Below are 22,822 nucleotides of genomic sequence, written 5' to 3'. Positions count from 1 at the left end.
CTTCTCATTCTCAACAGACGATATGTACACATTATGAGAATGGGTTTAGGTAAAGGTTAATTGATAATCATAAGAGATACCAAAAAGAGATACATTTACATTGAATTTAAAAGTTGCATGAAAAAAAAGGTTGAAATGATATCTATCCCAAAACCTGTCTGATATCTTTGTATTCTGTCATTCATGATATCATGGTTTTGTGGACAACATTTTGCAGAACATGTCATATGTTGCAACAGCAATTGAAAATCATCAAACCTACTCAGATTTCTTGCAGAAACTGACATCCTTATGTTTCACCAAAGCCAGAGAATCTTACAGACACTATTCATACTGAATTCAAATTGTTTGTGATATAAAAAGAAATTAATGTGTAATGTAGATTGACAAAATCAGAGGAAATTCACTTTTTCCTATGAATTATTTATCTGTTCTATTGCTTTTTTAACATGGCATCATACATGTATCATATCATTATAGTACGCTGTAACTATTTCTATGAGTCATGTGACAGGATTTGTGTGTATGTACATCCACACAAGACAAAAATGCCCCAAATTACAATTGTCACTGTTGCTATTTGCTATATTATCTGTAAATATTGCACAAACCACACAAAGAGACCAAGAAATTAGTCTTACCTATTAAAAGTAATCACTCAGGTGTGACAGATTAGGATGACCAAAAAAAAAAAAAAAAAAAAAAATGAGAGCTTGAGGAAATATGGCAAAAAATAGTACTGTACTCATGATCAATCGCAAAAATAAAATGTTCTCTTTGAAAATGCCATACTTCATTTACACATTGAACACGATGTATTAGATAAATAAAGACTGATGTGTTAAGATGTCTGTATCAATGTACACATTATTGGTTTTAACCATAAATAATATCAATCATTGGATAGCTTTGCTACTTTCTGTGGGATCTTATAAATCATGTAATTGACTAAATGTTATCTCTGCAAGGACAAGCCACATTGTTTGATCGTGGACTAAAGATATCTTTGTCACCTGTACTTTAAACCAAGCAGCCAACCTGTATTGATAGATTTGTACAATGTTATGACCCCTGATATTTCACTACTGCTGCCTGTTTGCTTGTAGTGCACAATGCTTTGGTACATGTAGACTTTAAATACTTGTACAGTAATTCAACTTCCAGTAGTTGTGACACAGAGGAATGATAAACACATTCTCTGTTCTAAGTACACACACACACACATACAACACACATTCTCTTAAGATGTTTCAAAAAGGGATATGATAGTCTGCTCAAGGTTACCAGGCATATTCAATTACTTGTTTCTGGAAGAAGAAAAAAAGTTATATATATATATATATATATATGTGTGTGTGTGTGTGTGTGTGTGTGTGTGTGTGTGACGGAAGGAAAACTTGCAGTATAGACGTTGCAGTGATGTTCAGTCTTGCCTTTATTCCCCAAGCTTTCGGCTGTTTCACCAGCCTTTCTCAAGGGCTTGATGAGACATAAACATAAAAGCAAAATAGCAACCAATCTGCATGCATTTGAACAGAAATAGAAATAGTAATAACAAGAAGCCAATCAAATGGAATGTAGACAGTAACACCAATTTGCGTACATTTCAACAGAATAATGCAAACAACAAAAACAAAAACAAAAAACAAGGCAAAAGAAAATCGAACAAACATGGACAGCAATATTGTACATTCTCTCCAACAAAAAGGCAGTATTATCACATACACTTGCAGTGAAAAAAATGAAAATTGTAGTAGTAGTTTATTATAGGTAATAGCAGCAGTAATGCATAAACCAACATAAATTAAAGCACATTAGTTACATACCTTTTAAGGCGTGGGGATTTGCTTTTGATTTGCATGCAAATTGGTTGCTATTTTGCTTTTATGTTTATGTCTCATCAAGCCCTTGAGAAAGGCTGGTGAAACAGCTGAAAGCTTGGGGAATAAAGGCAAGACTGAACATCACTGCAACATCTATACTGCAAGTTTTCCTTCCGTCACACATATATACCAATGATGCAGTACCCACCACGTACGAGGCCAAGCCCGCTTCACGTTATAGGATATATACTTTGTTCCAATAAGTTGACTTACTGAAATTGAAAACTATTAAAACTATCTAAATTCAGTTAAAGGACAAGTTCACCTTCATAAACATAAGGATTGAGAAAATGCAACAATATTAGTAGAACACATCAGTGAAAGTTTGAGGAAAAATTGGACATTCGATGCAAAAGTTATGAATTTTTTTAATTTTTGTGTTGGAAACCGCTGGATGAGGAGACTACTACAGCTTGTGAGTCATATGCGTACAACAGTATAAAGAAAATATAAAAGAAAATTCAACATATTTTCACTTTTTTCGCATAATAAAAGAGCAATTGACTTGCCTCTTTCTAAGGGCAGGGGGAATAATATTACCCATAACATGTATCGGTAACGAGTCAGGGGAATGTGTACTTTTTTTCAAAAGATGGAATTTTGTGAAATTCTCTTTATATTTTCCTTATATTGTTGTACGCATGTGACATCTAAGTTATTCATACACTGCAGTAGTCTTCTCATCCAGCGGGTACTGCACAAAAACTTCAAAAAATCATAACTTTTGAACGGATTGTCTGATTTTCCTCAAACTTTCAATGATGTGTTCTACTAATATTGCTACATTCTCTCAATCCTTATGTTTATGAAGGTGAACTTGTCCTTTAAGTATTTAACAAATTAGGCTTCGTGGAGTGTATACAGGTGCGTACACAACAATCAAAGATATGTGTAAACATTTTTGAATTTCTGTATTTGAATAGTGTGAAGTGCTATTTGCCTAGATACAGGTCCTAAATATGCAGAACAGGCAGGTGCAATTAAGGTGCCACCAGGGCCTTTAAGAATGTGCCTTTTCATTTGTTTTATTGCTCTGAACAAATGGGCATACAAAGGTATGCCCAGTGTGAAATGTATCCCTGGTTGCCTGGAGTGAAACACTATAATATCCCCAATTGAAGTTGTTTACAAGAGCACACACTCACAAATTTATGCATATCCTGAGTGTACAGTGTGGTATCCTTATGACAAGGCCTTGTTTAATACAATGTACTGTGATTTTAAATCTGACAGTTTGGCTCGGCTGGAATGAAATTATCGCAAGACCCCTGGTGAAAGCTTGGGTGAACAAAGTCAGCTGGTAGGCCTTTTCAATATTGGTTTTGATTTCTTATCATAACCATTGTTTCCAGTGCAAATTCCCTACCAAAATGGGAGTGGCCAGTCAGCGAGTTTATCGTTCACGTGACATCAGCCTACATTTGGTGTGCAGATTTTATGCAAATAGTGACAAAGTACATTCTGTACCACTAATCTATGATTCCAACTGGCCAATCAATGCACAGCTGGTAGATTACCACACTAGATACATGTATGTACTGTATGGCTTGTATGTTACATCAATGTATCGGTATGTGGTTTAGCAAGGTGAGGCAAATCCCAAGTTTGAAAATGCCGAGTGGCTGCCTGCTTGGGTGCGCTCTCACCCCTTTCCTTGCAGGTGAACTAGACTCAAATAAGTCGTGTCACGATGTAGAATATAAACCTATGCCATGAGGTCTGACAAAAGGCTAACATTGTGGAAGATAAGCAAGCTATAGTAGGTCTTTGATCACGCTGTCGTCAGTACAGTTTAATATAACTCTGTTTAGGTGTTCTAAAACAGAGTGCAAAGTCTGTCAAGAGTGAATGTCAAGTAACCTAGGCCTCTCGAATGACTGTGACTTTATGGCCGTGCCTGGCAGCAACCCATTGAAAATCTGATAGATAATGATATTATATTTCTTTTGCTGCCATTTTGTAGCACACTTAATACATAATGGCATTTCACTTTTCAAATATTAGCTGCATTCACATACAAAATAGTGGGATAATAACTCCATACCTAACCCTAATCTTTACTCTAACCTTATCACTAACCAGTAAGGGGGGGGGGGGGGGGGGGGGGGGGGGGGGGGGGTAATTGCCCTGATAGCATCGCAACACATGTCTTGAGATTTTCTGCAAGCATTCACATGGACAAATAGTGGGATAATGATTGCGATCCAAATTAGAGATTTTTTGCAAGCCCTCTGTACTTGCTTGTCACAGTGGTGTGGTGCACACGCTGGTGTGATGTGTGCTTTAAATGATGGGATATGAAATTTTGAGATTATTTGGTCCAGCCTTCACACAGTCATGACGAGGTGAAATTTTCAGAGATAAGCGGAAGATTTCTTGGGATTTGCATCATGATGCTGATAGCAATAATTGGTGGGATTTTTGTGTCCACACAGGCAAAAATCTTGAGATTATGATTGTGATGCAAATCTCAAGATTTTTATTTCGCTAATTAGCGTGCCGTGTGAATCCCACTGAACATTGTCAGTGTTGTGATATAACCTTGAGACAAATGTGATGTCTATGTTTGTCCAAAGTTTGATTGTGCATTCCATCAAAATCTTATTTGATACAATGTACTGAATTTAGTGTGACTGATGTTAGTAGAGTACTGTAAATCTGGAAATTCATGAAAAAGTAAAATTACATGTATTCCGAATGTAATATACATTTAGTACCTGTGTTTAAAATTTCCAGATTTGTATTCGGTGTGCATACCAGGTAGTATGACATTGATCATACTCCATGCGAGTCAGTTACAAAGCTTGCACCACTCATACAAGTGTATGTGTAACTCATTGTACATGAAGCAAGCAAGCATTATGAATGATTATAGAGCCAATCGAGAGAATCCTGCAATCTCGTTGGTCAAGAGCCATGTGTCAATTTTTACTGGCAGCACGCTTTAAAGATCATTGGCGATAGATGTAGTAAACATGTTGCACGTACTTGTATCAAAGAATTCGCGAAGAGATGGCTTGCCGTTCATACAGTGATAACAAGGAGCCCGTGAGCGCAATTGACAAGAGATGGCCAGCCATGCATCAGTACCATGCATCAGTAATTGCTGATGCACGGTTTCCATCTATGGCAAGCCAAAAAGAAAGACTTGCATGTTGTCAGAAATATGAAAAAAACAATTAATTTCTGGCAAAATTTGTCACCGTTCGATAAAACAAATGATGTACATGTGTCTTTTTGTGCATCAGATGGAATTGTGTGCATGCGGTAACTATGGAATTTAGCCTAAACCCATGAGGCGAAACTCAGCTTCGCCTCGTGGGTTAAGCATTCCGTAGTTACATGTACCTTATGCACACAATTCCTACTGACGAACTGAGACCCGTGCATCATTTGTATACTGTAGTGATTCACTGTAAGAAATGCATGCTGTAGGGGACAGTCTGGAAGAGGATACAAAAAAAGAAGAGATGATTAATGTTTGCCACCACAATTTACACATGTTTTCCACTTTATCTTCAAGAGTGCCCATTTAGTGTAGGGTATCAATTTGGGAAGATTCACCATCAAAAGAATGGGAAAAATTATTGAGGAGGAGGCAAACTATAATTCATTCCATTGTTAAAACCTCCATGTATCTTCACAATGGCATCTCATGTCAGGGCTTGCTTCAGTTGAATTATAATTCTGTGTGTAGCCAAAGGCAAGAGAGCACATACAGGACAGCTTTGTGAGTTATTTTTTTTTGTGTGTGTCATCAATACTGCACTGTGTGCATTACTTTACAAATTTTTGGAGCTTTCTGTAGAACATGGACTTTTTTCCATCAGCAGCAGCAGCATTTAATCTATTCATACAAAAAGTTTCTTTCATGCAAGGGATTAACTTTCTCACACTGTGCCAGACATGATGCTATAACAAAGTCAAAAGGACAAATGTGAAATGTGACATTGTGAAGGTTTGGGAAATTATGGTAATCATCATTAGTCAAGGATTCTTGGCAAGACTGAATTAACATTCAGTTCTTGTTTGGAATTGAATGAGATGCCAACAATACTTCAAATTACAAACAGGCAATAAATGCCATCTCATGAGTTAAGCTTACAAGTGGTTGAATATTTTCACTGTTTTCTTGCCATGTGTATATACCAGTATATGATAGTCACTGCCTATCACTGTGGCACTCCTGACATGTAATCTCTGTGATGGACTAACCAAGGTTTGGTTGATAGTTAATGACTTGGTCTGTGTAATACCACCTTATTTATAACAATTTATTGCATCTTTGAACAGATATGTGCTGATCACAGGATGTGACAGTGGGTTTGGCAACCTCCTGGCCAAGCAGCTAGAGTCACTAGGTGTCTTTGTCTTCGCTGGGTGCTTGACAGCCAAGGGAGCAGAGCAGCTTGATGCTGAGACCACAGAACGTACCAAGGTGCTGGTGCTTGATGTCACCAAACATGAACATGTGGAAGCAGCTTTAGAAGAAGTGAAGAAAACAATACCCAGTGATAGAGGTAAGGCCAGCTGTTTAAATGCGGTATATTTCACAAGGTTTTATTTTTGCGAATTATACACAAATTTAAAGACATGCGAGAATATTAAGTCTTATCCCTATCATGAATGTCACATGCACGCATGCATTACTTCATTATACTGTACTCCACGGATCACAAACTAAACCACTCTCAAAGTTGTTGGGAAGTCCTGATTTGCAAAAAATTAGACTCGCTAAATATATGAGGTATACATACAGTATTAATGTACCAATGTGTGAGACGTTTGGCTGAGGGATTTAGCATATAGTTTTTTTTTTCCATACCCTCAGGTTGAGTGGACATTGTAAACTACAGAGATACAGTTAGAATAGATTGAAAGAGGTAAAGAATACAAAGTATGTTGTCCCAAAAAGTAATCTTGTTTCTAAATCTCCCCAAACCTTACCAGATTTCATCTCAAAGTTACATAAATGTGCTGAAGTAGATGTAGGTTATGCTTGAAGTCAGTGCAAAAGCATCCCTTCTGTTTTCTAATGACCAAATATCATCTGTGAAGGCATGATCGTTTAGTCACTGTACATACAACGTATGATTTAGATGTCAAATGCTCGAACTTATTGTAGAAACCTATTTAAAGCTGCAATCAGCCGATTGTGATCAGAATCTCCAGAAATGTGTGTGAAATACAATAAAAGTTCCCATAGGTAGTAGTAGTAGTAGTAGTAGTAGTATTGTAACAGAAACCAAGTTGCAAAGTTTAGATGTACAATGTACCTGTATTTTGTATGAAATATTGTGGAAAGCATGAAAATGTTTCCCTGTTTGCCATTTAAAGCTCAGCTTTTAAACTCTTTCTGTCAACTTATAGGAAAAAAGAAGAAAATTACAGGCACTACATATTTAGTGGTTTCCTATATTTTTAGATACAACAATATCAATTTGGCAGACTGACGTAGGAATTGAATACATTAAGAGTTGGTCGATATTGTCGGCAAAATAATGTCCTCATAAGCTTTGTATGGTCATTTGATATCTGTTGTAAAAATGGAATAAAAGTTAGTAGCAATTTGTCAGCAGTGTGTTGTTTCACTGCCAGAGCATGAAATGTCTACTTGCTTTGTAGATTAGTTGAACCTGGAATAATGCAGGATTAGGATGGAATTTTTTATTGCACTTGAATTGAAAACATGCCATGTTACTCCGTTTGCCGCCCCACTTCATACAATAACAAGCATATGGTGATATAAAACGCATTTGTTACGCTTGGCAAGGTTACAAGTGATCGTGATTCATGACATGTGTCTTTGTATTCTCAGAGAAGTCTGGCTGAGCATTTATGTCAAGGCACAGAGTTAATCATCAATAACCACTGTCAAGTGGTGTCTAGATGATACAAACAGCATTTACAGACAGTGAGGAAAATTATTTCAATTAAAAAAAAAAGTTTTATACCCCATTGTGATGCCAGATGCTGTTTGCAATGAAAGTTGGAGTTAGGAACTGGAGAAAAAACAAAACAACAACTACCTGGTATGTAAATGGTGACTAGATGAAGTTTGTATTCAGTGTTCTTCATAACACAGCAACCAAAAAATAAAGCTGTTAACCACATTCAGTCGTAGAAATGGCTCTGTTGCCCTTATGAGAGGTATTTTGGGCAAAATGCCAGAATAAGAAGAGTGGGACCAGTACCTATTTGTCACTACTTTGTATGAATTACCATTAATCTTTAACATATTAGCTGTCAGGTATCGTGAGGGGGAGGTAAACTTTATAAGGAAAGACCAGCAAGCTTCAGTGTTCTGTCCTTTGGTCCCTGTCAACAGTAAAGCCACTTTGAATGAATATTTATCGGTGTATTCATGTTTACAGAATATTTGCTTCCACAACGGCTTCACATAAGCCCAGTCATACTAGAGCATATTGAGCCAACAAATGCCAGACAAAATTGAACATTTCAAAATATGTTGTCCTTTACCAAAACTAGAATAGTTCATAACTTGTTTAACATTCTTTGTATTCATAAGTTATTTGTAAAAACTTGCAGAGATTTTTTATTTTGAACACGCATATCCAGTGGTGAATCCAGAGGGGGGCGCACTGGGCGCGTGCTCCCTCTTTATTTTTGGCTAAAACAATAAAAAGAAAAAGAAAAAAATGGGGGGGGATGCATGCGCCCCCCCCTTTAATTTTGCGAAGGCGCGCCTCCCCTTTACGGAATTACTTGATCCGCCGCTGATATCTCTGCGAATCCCTGTGAATAGGTAATGAATACATAGAAAGTCAAACAAGTTAAAAACTATTTTTGTATCAGCAATGGATGCAAATTATGTATCTTGAAATTTCCAAATTTGTTGGGCTTTGTTGGCTTGATACGCTCTAGTGTGACGGGGCCTCTGTAGAGGATAGCTGGTTGCACAGTTGTGATGATCATATTGGATTTGCAGGTGAATTGAATTGAATTATAAACAGTCAATCAGTCAGCTAACTATTTTGCCAAACACACAATTATCCATTCTTATGCCAGGTCTATGGGGTCTGGTGAACAATGCTGGCATCTCAATAGCCTGTGGTCTACAGGAATGGCACACGAGGGAGGACTACCGCAAGGTGCTGGACGTAAACACCCTTGGCATGATGGACATGACCCTGACCTTCCTGCCACTGGTCAGGAGAGCCAAAGGACGCATCGTGAACATGGCCAGCACAGAGGGACGCTTTGCCATGCCCAGTGGAGCCTACGCCGTCTCCAAGTTTGGTGTTGAGGCATACTCAGACTCAGTCAGGTATTCCTGATTAAAGGTTGTAATGCCCCCATCTCCGCTCATCTGCATGAAAGACACACACACACTAAAAGCACAAACCAACCCAATACTTATGTTGACTGGTATCTTCTTCCAGGAACCATTTCTAATGAGGTCAGCTGAGGGAAACTTAAAAATTCTCTCAAATGGAAAGAAAATATGATATTCTTTCAAAAGGACAACTGCCACAAAGAAGTGGTTTTGTATTATACCTGTAGCAGGTATGCTTACATGCTTCATTGTATAAACTGTAAGTGTGTTTTTTATGGCAAGAAGGTTGTTTGATTAGTTGCAGATGCACAGCTTTTTAATAGGAGACAACAATTTTTGCATATCTTGGATTTTAGAGTCATCCTTTGCCTCACACAACTTAATTGATATCTTCATGCTTTACATCTTCACGTATTTCTTGCCATGAGGTGAATGACATATATGCTTCAACTCGACCATACTTCCACTCTCACTTTCAGAGATAAGCACCATCACTTGATGTTGACACGTAATGTAAGGCTTGAATATCGATAATAACAATTTCTCTACATTGCCAGAAGATTACTTGCTGCAAGCCTGGAGAAAATGTTGAGAAATTGAACTTGAATGATCCAAGTGTATTTTCCTTATTTATTAGCCCTTGACCTGCTTGAAGCCTTCTCTCATAAAAATGTGAGACTTGTCGTAGGCAGTGTGGGATGGTTATGTGCAAGTGTGGGGTGTGGTGTATAAATCAAGGTTGTATTACATTGCTTGATATGTATGATTAGTGTTTCTCCCCATTCTGTAATGATTGTAGAAAAGCAAACACATAGTCAAACGGTCAAAGTCAATGTAAACTTTTCAAATTTTCTGCTTCCTTTGTTAAGTAGAAGCTGGCTTGAAACTCCTAGAAAATTGTAGGATGCTATTTAAGAGTTGAACCAACCTGGAGTACAAAAGTTTGGATGGAAAATGAAGCATAATGACACTGTACCAAGAGGAAGAATATTCCAAGGACAATGTGAGACAGGTTTTTCTCCATGTTACTTGTCAATGCAGGAGAGAGGCCAAGATGTTCCATTACGGCATCAGTGTTTCCATCATAGAGCCAGGCTTCTTTAGAACCAGGATATCTAGCAAGACCAACTTCACCAAGAACCTTGACATATCCTGGAACAGGCTGAAGCCAGAGATGCAATCAGAGTACCTGGAAGAGGGATATCAAAGGCGTAAGTTGAAAGCAAGAAAGGAAATCATTCATTGTCAGATTAAGGTTCTGCTCTGCAGCAGTTCATAGTTTTTGTTTGTTTTGCTCTGTTTTGTTTGTTTCTTTGTAGGGGGGGGGGGGGGGGGGGGGGGCAGGAGAGTTACAAATTCTTACCAAAAATCAGCCAACATGTGAGTTATTCAGCTTTGTACTTGTCGTCTAACATCAGTTTTAAACAAAACAAAAGAAAGAACAAGAAAAAACAAATCAGTAGATTGTGGCTTTTATGCTGCTAGCATATGTTTAAACTTTCTTGTGTTCCTTCTGAGTTTTTCTGTGAAAATGTCATAGTCTGCATTGTTTTATTTTGTTAGATTTACTTTAGTAAGTCCTTCAAAAATGTCTCATGCTTTAGTATTTTTGATATTCCTGTGTGAAAAATCCTCATCTTCCTGTCTGTAAAACCATCCAGCACAAGCTTAGAGTTTGCTTGTGTAGAAGCAGACTGTAATCCAGAAATTGTTGCCTGCATGAAACTTTTGAGAATTTCACAAGGAGCCAAGATTCATGGAAGTAAGATTCATGCAAAAGTTTTTTGTCTACACGATGCATTGAATGCCAGTACGATGCTGTACACTTTCAAGTAAATTTGTGCTGCTGCTGTAACAGACCTTCCGCCATGACTAATATGATTTTGCATTTCCAAACTATGCTTGTTTAGTAGTGCCCAGGAGGTACACCTCTTTAGTAGCACTCACTTTTTGTGTGTTTTATATCAACCAGCCTTCATGTTCAACTACTGGTAATCCCCATATTACTAGTACACGTACTATGCTAATTATTCTTTCATGGTTGGCCATTCACAAAAGTTTCATGCCGCAAAAAAGGCTGCTGGCTCCAATTCACAAATGTTGCATGCCACAAATGTTTCTGGTTTGACAGTATGGAGAGAATACTAGGTAGTCTTTGATGAGAGAATACGAGGTAGTCTTTGATGAGATTAGCGCAGCAAGCTGATTTGAACTCTTTTTATTTTATCATTACTCTTTTATTTGTGTTTGTGGTCCCAGTTGATGCTTCTATTGTCTATTCATAGTATGGAGTCTTGTCCGTGCCTTTTGTAAACAAACAAAGTCTTTTGTAAACAAAGGCTTCGCGATGGCATAAGAAACACTACACCAGTCGTTGTACCTTCAGATATTATAGTCCATGGGCCAAGACCTGAAAAATGGGTTATGGGTACCACCTGAGGTGGCAAAACCTTTTTGGTGTCATTTTGTTTGTCGGGCATAGATATGCTTAAATCAAGCTATGATAGCATTTCCAAATGAGTAGCTTAGTCATAATAAATGAATTTTTAACCAATTTGGTCTCGTTTTTATATCCCTATACTTCTAAATCGAAACTAACCGCTATACAAAGAAGAGCACTGTCTTCTGTATGTCCACAGGTGTTCTGTTGTAAACGCGGTGCTCTTAGTCTTTATTCAAGGCAGCGAAGGGAATATCCAAAGGGTTATGATGTCCACAGCTGTCACACGGTGCGCTTAGTCTTTATCTAGAACAATGTACCGTTATCATATCTAAAGTTCCTAATAAAAGGGATTATCTATACTGCTTTTATAAAACCCTCTAAACAAATACATCAGTTTTAAACAAAAATCACTCTGTTCATTTACAATATTATTTATTATAATGTATTGTAGTGCACCGGTACATTGTTTTTGCATTATCTTTCATTGTTGGATAGAAATAAAGCGACATTGGCGTGGTATTAGCGTTTTCACCGTAGCGTTTTCACCAGAAAATGATAAATAATTGAAAAATACGGTAAAATTCACGAGGAATTGCCTTTTTTTGGGGGGGTTGTTGTTTTTAGATAAAGGGATATACACTGTATCATAAGCTTTGGATATTCCCTTCGCCGTCTTGAATAAAGACTAAGCGCTCCGCGTTTACAACAGAACACCTGTGAACATACAGAAGACAGTGCTCTTCTTTGTATAGCGGTTAGTCTCGATTCAAAAGTATAGGGATATAACAACGAGACCAAATTGGTTGAAAATTCATTTATTATGACTAAGCTACTCATTTTGAAATGCTATCATCGCTTGATAAGCATATCTATGCCTGACAAACAAAATGACACCAAAAAGGTTTTGCCACCTCAGGTGGTACCAATATCTGGCCTGGCCCATGGACTATTATACACTGTAATTGTGGTATTAGGCATTTGATAACTTAGAGACGTTTTCATAAATAGTAATAATAATGATAACTAGAAAAGCACTCTGAGAGCGCAGACCTCCGCCAAGCAGCTACTTTCCACCGATGATCTTGCTCTTCCCAAAGAGATTTATCTCCTCTTCACCACTGGGGAAAAGTTCTTTGGGCTCTTTACTTCCATAGATATCAGTGATTTACACCCATTGGTATGCATGCTGAAAAAATTGCAATGTAGAAGCCTTTGTTACGTCATAAACCCTCAGCTCTGCGGCACGCCTCGCCCCAGCAGAAACTAGAGCACGCACTATAGTGCGCGCATGCAAACCTCAAATACGCGCAGCCTGAACTCCCAAGTTCATTGACCCTACCTGCCAAAATATCAAAAATCCTTCATTAATTTCCCAAAAATTATCGGATCACTACCTAAATTTAACCATCTGTTACTTGTATCATTCTATACCTTTCTTGCAAGTTTCATCCAAATCCGTTCACTACTTTTTGAGTTATTTTGCACACAGACAAACTAACTAACAAACAAACAAACGGTAATGAAAACTAAACCTCCTCCTTGGCGGAGGTAATAATACAGTGCTTATATAGCGCATATCACTACCGTAGTGTCTCTATGTGCTTTAAAGGAGAGGGATGATTAAAGTTGTGTTTAGGCTGGTATATAGTGCTGAAAAGCATCCCCCATATCACAAAGTGCCTTTCATATTGCTTTGTAAATAGCGTTATTAGAAACCTGCAACAATCACAGCAAAGCTCAAGACGTGTACTTTGCTCACAAAGTAGAAATTAAGCATATGAAATGTCTACAATCACTGTGCATTTCCAGTGTGCAAACTATCGTAGGACTGTACATGGACATTCGTCTGCAATTTGCATTCTGATATATCTGACACCATTGCACTCTTGATTGTATACACAGTACGTGCAAATGTCAGCAGCGTCCTGGACAACCACACATCAACAAAAATCCACCGAGTTACTGATGCCATGGAGCACGCCCTCTTCTCACGATGGCCCAAGACACGATATGCTGTAGGATGGGATGCTCGGTTGCTATGGATACCGCTCTCCTACTTTCCAGCTTTCATTGGAGACTGGGTGATAAGCTTAAATGGTTTTCAGATTCTGAAGAACAATCGATGAAAACAGTATTTGGCGGTGATACTGCTAAATGGGAACTACTTCTTGGAGCATTGTGGTGTACTGTTGTGTTATAGCTTCCAGAATTCTACGAAATGTGTAATCAGCACCTCTGCCATTCTATGCCGATGTTGTAGAAAAGATTGCCAGCTTCAGTGTAGTCCAGAAAAGTTCTTTTGATAGATTCATTGGCAAAAGCAGTTCATGCTGCAATATTTAAACATTATCACTCTGCAATCACATTTGATGTATTTCTCACTTTCACTATCACTTATACTCTTATGTGGATGCTTAGTATGATTAGTTCTACACAGCAAATGAGATATATCATCAATTTTCCTTTTCTGGACCTCTGGTTTGAAGCATTCATAGATAGTTAACAGACAAGCAATGCAACGAGTAACTAAACTGAAATGCCATAATCGTGTAGTGGCACAGACAAAGCTGGACGTGCCCTTTGTATTCCCAGGTCTGTATTCATTCTTCTTTTTTTTTTTTTAAACTAAGCGTAATGACAGTTAAGAGGTTATTATATTATTGATTTGGGTAAAATAAAACACAAATATCATAGAAATTGTATATATAAACATCTATTTTGTATTTGTATTTTTAGGTAGCACTGCCACCATTTATGAACAAGAACAGTTTAATACATTTTGTTGTTTATATGGATTGACTACTTTAAGACATACTGGTGAACTTACTATGAATGTTACACTTACAGCTATGACTTCCTAATGATTGTTACTCAGCAACTGTGAATGTTTATCATGTATACTTTTATGACTTGTGATATTATGCTTTGTTGTCAATGACATTAGCAAATTAAGTCGATACAGTTGGGTCTTCGAATAGTTTGGTGAATATATGGATAATCAGGATATTGATTCATATACCTCTTTGTTCAGAGATTTCTAAGGATTCGTATTCATTTTTACTGGTAATTCTATGTGTTTGTGTCAAAAAATCATCTGTTTCTTTTGACTTCACTGTTTCTTAGTTCAGTAATGATGGTATGAATGTACTGCTGTTAAGCAATTGCAATTAAATCCTCTTAAGAGGAATAATTGCAATTTCATGAGGGTAAATTACAGATGTCACCGACTTGCAATTATTTGAAAATACTGCCCTAGGGCAAGTTATGTTATAGTGTAAGAAAAGAAGGATGTTTATACACTGTCATTCACTAATGACTATGTTCATAGCAAAACTCATATCAGATTGCAGATTCTTGACTTCTCATCCAGCCAATATTCTGTTGCATGACATTCCTATCTGTGAATATTACTTCAGATTTTGCTTTTGTAATCCCCACAAGAACTACAGGTCAGAATCTGTCTCTGTTTTGCTGCAAATACCTGAAAATGATGTGATAGGCTCTGTGATTTTAGATTCTGTTAACATGTGTTGTTAGTTGGGGGGGGGGGGGGGGGTGGAGGGCTATGTACTGTAAAAGTGGAAAATATTTTTGCTTGCCATATGTTCCAGTAGTTGATGTTGAGTCAGCAGAATTGAAAACACGCGAAACTCATCTTACCCGGCCAAGCGCGAAAAATTAGTTGCGCAAAAATATCTACTTTTACAGTATGTGTTTGTATACATGATAGAATTGAGGAGACGTACTCCTCTAGTGGTTTGTACAATGTACAGGTCCAGGGGGGTGTTTCATAAAGCTGTTCGTAAAGTTACGAACGACTTACGAACGAATGATGATTAGTTTCTGTGCTGAATTATTGAAATTCTGATAAGTATAGCACATCAGAACTGATCATCAGTCATTTATAAGCTGTTCGTAACTCTACAAACAGCTTTATGAAACAGGGCCCTGACATTGTGGCCATGACACTGTCCATCTGGTTTTCAAGGAGGAAACTGGCTAGATGTTTGTTGCTAGTGGTTTTCTTTACACAGATTGATTCAACGGCACCAATACTGAGGTACAATTCTTAAACGGAGCAATCCTGACTGGGTGCCAAACAGCAGATTTGGATATTCCATGATGATTAAAGACAGTATCCATTGATGGGCAGCCTAAAAAGTTCAGGCTGATGGTGGGTTTTGGTTTGTTTGTTTTTTTGTTTTTTTTTGGGGGGGGGTGGGGGGAGTGTTGATTTTGTCAAGACTTGATTGAGCCTAGGGTGCATATTACTGCACACATTTTGAGCTTTTTTGTTTTACTTATTTATTTATTTATTTATTTGTTTATTGATTTATGTATTTATTTATTGATTAATTAATTAATTAATTTATTTATTTATTCATTCATTCATTTATTCATTTTCGTTTTTTTTTTATTTTACCTCATTTTTTTATTCATTTGTGGGTTTTCTTCTTCTTCTTCTTCTTCTTCTTCTTCTTCTTCTTCTTCTTCTTCTTCTTCTTCTTTTTTTTTTTTTTTTTGGGGGGGGGAGGTAAAATATACAAGAGGAGCAGTAACCAGGACTGTTGTTTTTATCTTCTCTGGGGTGGTTGATGGTGCTAGTGTAGCCTGAAATCATTTGCTGATAGTTTCCTCTAATGGTAAAGACAAGTGTTTCAAAATTAAGCTGTGTACTGCTCCTCATCTCCAATCATTTCTGTACCTGTAGAATAGCCTGCAAAGTACTTTTCTTTGTAATTTGTTCCTTGCTTTTGACTTGACATGCATAACTACATGCATTATAGGTATCAAATGGTTAAATAGATCTTGCATAGATTATCTATTAATCTTTCATTCTTCTTTCTTTCTTTTTTTATAACCATCGGTGAGTTAAGTTGTGGTCTTTCATTCCACATTACATAGGGTTATGTGTGAGATAGGTGTATGACAGTACTATGCAATGCTTGTTCCAAGTTCTAGCTTCAAAAGTTATGCACTTACGAAGTTCAAATCAAGTCTGGATATCTTGGCTTTGCACAGTCAGTGTGGAGAATAGTGTCATGGCTTGATTTCACATACATGTCAAGAAGAAACAAATATTTGCAATTGCAAGGCTTTTACCCCTGACACTGACTTGTATGGACCATTTTTTTTTTTGGGGGGGGGGGGGTGGAGAAAGAGACAGTCATCAAACATACTTGTGCTTATTTAGGCTGTTGTGGAAAATCTTGCTTCTGTTGCAAACTCTTGCACATCCCATGCACTCATATTGTGATGTAGAAAGTTTTAATGGTTACAGCCGTTTTGGTAAGAGGATGTAAATTGTGATTTAGAATTCCGTTGATTGGTCAGGAGTAAAATATCCTTGATGTTTTGATATTGAACATGGAGTTAAGATTAACTGTAAACCACATCGACAGCTTCACTATGTATATGATCAAACATGAAGCAAAAAATGTTCCACAATTTTCATGTAAACGTGTCAAAATTGTGAAAATTAGATTTATGCCTGTGCATTTGTTAAGGAATATGTCAGTATGCACTGGCTACCTATCATAATCAATGTTTATTGGAGTAAATGGAATTGCTGTATTGTTGTGAATTCGTCAAACTTGATCTAAAGGAACATTTTGCTAAGTGGAAGTTTATTTTAACAAAACTTCACATGTGTGTGAGGAAGATCACATGAAAATGGCTTGAAGGCCAAAGGGCTTCAAGAAAACAGTTGTAATATAATCTGTTGCAGAGACAACTCTTTTTTTTCACATATTTGGGAGAAAATGTGACATCAGGATCCATATGTGCATTATCTTGATTGAAACAAGATTTTTTTGCTTTTCATGTATCATTTTATTATTCTGCAATGTGAATGAGGAAGGATTTTCATCGTACCAACAGGAATGTCATGTGAAAGCAAGAGATTATGAAACACAGGCGTGAAGATATGGGGTCTTGAGTTTTTCATCAATCTGTCTCCCTCTGTACAAAAGGAGGAAAAACTCATACCCCACATCTTCACCCCTCTGCTCAATATTCTGTTGCTTTCATTTGATATGCCTTGTCGGCCTTGGACACCACAACAATTTCAGAATTTCCGAGCTTGAGTATTTGTTTCAAGTTCATCGTGCCACTGCTTGCAACCAGGGATATAGCCTGGTGGTAATGTCGCTGCTTGGAACATGGTAGATGACAGGTTCAATTCCCACTGGTTCCTTTTTTCCAACATGTTTGTTAAAATTGTAGATCAGCAGTTGTGATCTTACAAATTTAATGTGTACAGAGGGAGACAAATCGAAGAAAAACTTATAAGCCATAGGAATGTCATATTTGGCCATGAGTGATAAGGGAAATATGTATGTTATTATACAAATTAATTATTATTGGTCAGATAAGAATTCCCATGTAGAGAAGCAGTGAATTAACCAACAAAAGAATACATGTGCTTAACATGTATCAGTAAATCAAAGAATAAGATGAGGAATGGTCATATAACTTTGTAACATCATAGGAGACAATTTACTGTTGTGACGTATTTAGTACCACGTAATGCTATTGCCAGAAACAAATCTGAAGGGGGGGGGGATGAAATATGTGTGAACATGCATGAAATGATTTGCTACACCATTTAAAAATTTTGGCAAATTTAGGTGTTCTCAAAGGTTTTTTTTCTTTCTCTAATGTTTATATGAAGACATGTATTGCCAAAGACGGAGTGTCAATACGTTTTGTTGACACCAGCAGCAATATTTTATGCAATTTTTCTCAACAATGTGCATCTAGCAGCATTTCAAGTATATTCATGTTTTCTTATTGACTGTCCTGTTGTAAATCATGTGTTCCTAATTATTGGAAATTCTTCTATGAGTGTATGATTAAGAAGCTGTGCATTGTACATATTAGAAAGTTAACATACCACACAATCTCATCAACATTTCATATATTATGGATTTGTGATGGGCTGAACATTGTGGGGATGTTTTCCCCATTTGAGAACACTTTCATGATTGAATAATTGCATGTGTAGCACAATACTTAGAGCCTTTTTTTTTTTAAATTATATTCTATACAATGCCATAACCTGAATGTCCAATGCATGTGATTTAGGGGAGCAGCACATGCATGATCTGCGCATATGAGGTGTAACAGCTGCACTTTGCCCACATTGGGTTTGATGATGATGCTTTTAAAATGGCTACCACAAAATTTCAAGTTGAAGTTAGCATTACTCTCAAAGTACTTCGACTTATACCCATGTTATATAAAATATGTTGACTTTTATTGCCAAAATTATAATATTGAGTGTTATTGCCAAAATTATGAAATAGTGTGTCAAAAATCTTGGGATTTTTTGTGCTGTTAAGAAGAGGTTAAAGTCTGGAAATGAAGTCAAGGGACTTATAACCTTTCATGAAGGCATAACAAATCCTTTTAGATTTAACATTCTCTAGGCATCCTCCCTCATTAAGTACCATTTGTATAGTGTTGGCTACAGCACTTTGGAGGTGGGTAGTCAGGTCATTAATGGTTCAAACACAAATTGTACAAAATTCAATTAGCTCTCATCTTGTTTTAAAAGTACATTTCACACTAAAAAGCTATACAGTGCACTCCTGTTATGACGAACATGGTTATAACGAAATTACGGTTACAACGAAGTAATAATTCAGATCGCAAGATTATCTGCTCTATGTTTTTCATTGTTTATTCGTTCAGTTATATCAAAATGAAAGAAAACTGCCAGTGCAGAGGACTTTGTTATATCGGGAGTCCACTGTACATGACTTCTTCATACTTCATAACAGTAATAATTAGATAGAGAGACTCTATATCTTTTTAACTGTCTTGTCCTTGAGCTTATATCTTGAGTAATCTTATATGAATGAATGTCTTTCCCAATCAAACTCATAAACACAGCAACCTCTTACTGTCCGACAAAACTCTCACTAAATGGCTGAGTAGTACCATTTGGTTCAACTCGTATTGATGTATTCTACAGCATCCCAGGGTGAAGTTTACTTATTTGTCCTTCATGCTAATACTTGTATAGTGAAATTGTTGGAGTTCATGTTTAAGTTACATACAGTCTCAATCTCTGTGTTTGTTAGAAGTAACAAACACAAACTTCATTGTCATCCTCTGGTAGATGTATTCATTTCACAGGCATTAGTAACCTTGTGAAAGTCCAATCCACTTAAAACGGAAGCACACCTCAACTTACCTGCTTTCCTTCCCGAAAGTCAAACTGATACTTGATTCAAAGTACACAACTCAATACTGCTATTGTGATTGGAGGCAGGGAAACCCCTCCAAATAAACCTTCAGTATATATGAGATGGAGCTAAGTTTTTGTCACATCTGTGCATGACATACCTGTATGTAAAGTTTCTACTAAGTAGTAATGTATGTGCAGATTTATAAATACATTTCCCACGCAGGCTGGATAATGGTATGTTAACTGTTGTTTCATTAGATGCTGATAGTTCATATGTTTTCATTCTTATTCCAGTATGGGAGGAATGATTATTGTAAGATGTATCCATTATGCTTATACTTAAGATTTGCTTAAGCTTTAACATATAGCTGTTGTTTTGTGTGTGCCATGAAAAATCAAAAACAGTCATGGGGGGGGGGGGGATGAAAGAATGGTCTATCTTGTCCTTGCCAAAATGATGGAATAGTGTGTTGTGTGAAGGATTCCAACCATGTCAGATTTATCAGTGTTTCCTCCTTCTTCCTTCCTAAGAATCTCTGTACACTGTCAGCCCCGACAACCTGAGCAGCAGAACAGCTTAGAACCATATGCTCCACTTTCCACTTTTGGGGGGTCAGTAATATTAAAAATTGAAGAAAAACAAATCTGGGAAAATATCACAATACCCATATTTTCCAAAGGTTTCATCCTTAGATTCCTTCTTACATTGACCTGCAGCCCTTCCCCCCCCCCCCACCCTTAAAAAACATTCTGCAGCTCCTATAATGCATGCTGTTTGGTGCCTATCTGCCAGCCTCAGATACACTTTCTGTGATTTTTAGAAGCTCATTGCAGTAGTGGCCCTTTCTGGCAAGCATTTTTGATTTCCACTGGGAAAGTATTGATCCTATTTGCTGTCAGAATGCCATTTTCTGAATCCTACAATCAATTATCTACTTTGTGGCTAGTACATTCGATGAATGATTGTATATCCATGAGACTTGGGTCATCTCAACTTTCGATGTTGCTGGCAATTTTTTGTCAATTTCATGCAGCTTTTTTATCCATTTCAACTACAAGAGAATTATAGATACTGAGTAATTCAAAATACTCAGAATGAAATTTTGAAGAAAAAAAAAATCCTCCAGAAAAAGGGAAAGGTTGAACCAATTTCTTATTTTTATGTAAAAAATAGAGATATGGTATAGATCATTATTCCAATTTGGGCTGGGGATTCAATTTACCAACCCCCTCCCCCTACAGAGAAGAAGAAGAAAATCAAGCATTTTAACATACTGTTCTAATGCAGTTCAAATTGTAGATCTGGCTAGAGGACCACAACAATTTGTGTTTGTTTTTCCATTGATGTTCTACCCGTGATGAGTGAACTTTTGCCCAGCATCTATCTTTTAATTGTGTCTGTGATTCACAGCCTTAATGTTGTCGTTTTTTGCTCTGTACAGTTTACATGTATCACTACCATGACAAGTTTCATTTCCCATCGAAAATATTAAGACATTCCAGCTGCTTCAATTTGTTGTGCCAAGATTGCGCTGCCTAAGTGTAGGGTTCATATAATGTCTTTGCAAATTTTTGTGTTACACAAACCTAGCTTAAATAGAATAATAGTGCATTTTTCTTCACATTTTTTTTCTTATGTTTGAAATTTGTTCTTGTACCTCTCTATCATAAGAATAGTAGAAAGTATTGAGTGTACACTCATGGTAAGGCATATACACAAGTTTGAGTTTGAGGAAATCATGGTGTTGACGATCAAACACCACAGTGAGCAAAATGAGAAGGTACGTTGATCAAGTAAAGAACAGATCACCAGCCATGACCAGAACAGACTGTGATTGATGCTTTCTTTCACAACGAACCGCACTACAGGTGCACAGTTCTGTCATCTTATCTCATATTCTGCATGGTAGTTCTCAGGTGTTATATTACAATATATTTCAACATATATATAAGAATAAATTGATATATATTTGTAGTCTATATTTGTACAAATACTCGAATCCATTCTAGGTGATGAATGAGATGCTAATGTTTGCATGACCCTCAGGTATGAAGAAATTTTACAATTGTGAAAAATGAAGATGATTAAAGAAGATGTTTGTATGATGTCTTGAATGATTAGTTTGGGTAAATATAAGTCCTAAAAAGTATGTTTTTGTGTGTTTGTCTTCTTGGTTGACTTTTGTCACTGTGAGCTCTGTCTCTACACTACTGCCTTAGAAGTCCATGCCATTATTCCAGGTCCATGCTGTTGTTTTGAATCCTTGGTCTTCAGTGGTATGATTAAGGAAATAACCTCTGCAGATGTAGTTGACAGTGATAGAGTGCATTTCATTATCATTTGCCCTCATCAATATCTCCCACACACATACAATTAACAAATGAAACATAAAGTTAGTTCAGTACTATATATACCTATTACTCACCTGATCCAAAGACTTATTTCTAAACTTTCACGTTCCCATCATCTATGACTAATCATTATTTCGACTAAGCTTGTCAGGAATCGTTAATTGAGGGTTTAGAGCTTGGCCCAAGGTCCGAATAGTGAATTTCAAAGAGGTCTTCCAAATCCAGAAGTATAGTGAGGCCAAGCTGTATTGTAGAAGGTACCCTCACACTCGGAGATGAGGAATTCTGGCGATAACACAAGTGTCTCAGAGGGCACCAAAAGACAAACTTGATTTTGACTACCTGAGGAGTGATATTCGGAGAGTATATATTGATATAAATAATTGATATCTGGAGATATTTTACGTCCTCTCTGCACACCATGAAGTATGTACTGATTTTCATATATCATCTGCTACATAAACGTTAATCTTGGACTTGGGAAATTTATGGCCGAAACCCCCGACAAATTATCCTAAATTTTGTTGACCTGGCTGAATTTCGAAAATGACAGTTGAAACCAAAGTACAGTGATCTTTGACACTGACCTCTGACCCATCAACTCTAATATGTTCACGCAAATAATGCAGGTGATTTTTTTTTTACCCTGTCCA

General features: G+C 37.0%; 1 protein-coding gene across 3 annotated transcripts in view; it reads left to right on the top strand.

Moving 5' to 3' along the window:
• LOC139738501 (retinol dehydrogenase 7-like) overlaps positions 1–15,114 on the top strand; it is a 32,556-nt gene extending 17,442 nt beyond the window's left edge. For all 3 annotated transcript variants that reach the window (XM_071649128.1, XM_071649126.1, XM_071649127.1), the window contains 4 exons: positions 6,177–6,403; positions 8,913–9,171; positions 10,222–10,391; positions 13,526–15,114. In XM_071649128.1, coding sequence (XP_071505229.1) covers positions 6,177–6,403; positions 8,913–9,171; positions 10,222–10,391; positions 13,526–13,749 — 880 coding nt within the window. In that variant the 3' untranslated portion in view covers positions 13,750–15,114. The remainder of the gene's footprint in view (positions 1–6,176; positions 6,404–8,912; positions 9,172–10,221; positions 10,392–13,525) is intronic.
• Positions 15,115–22,822: the final 7,708 nt, after the last annotated feature.

This window comes from Diadema antillarum, unplaced genomic scaffold (genome assembly GCF_040938485.1).
Source record: "Diadema antillarum isolate AM-2024a unplaced genomic scaffold, OU_Dant_1.0 seq00000746_RagTag, whole genome shotgun sequence".
NCBI classification, from domain to species: Eukaryota; Metazoa; Echinodermata; class Echinoidea; order Diadematoida; family Diadematidae; genus Diadema; species Diadema antillarum.
The sequence above is the reverse complement of the archived record's forward strand: the minus strand, read 5'-3'. Positions and strand labels throughout refer to the sequence as shown.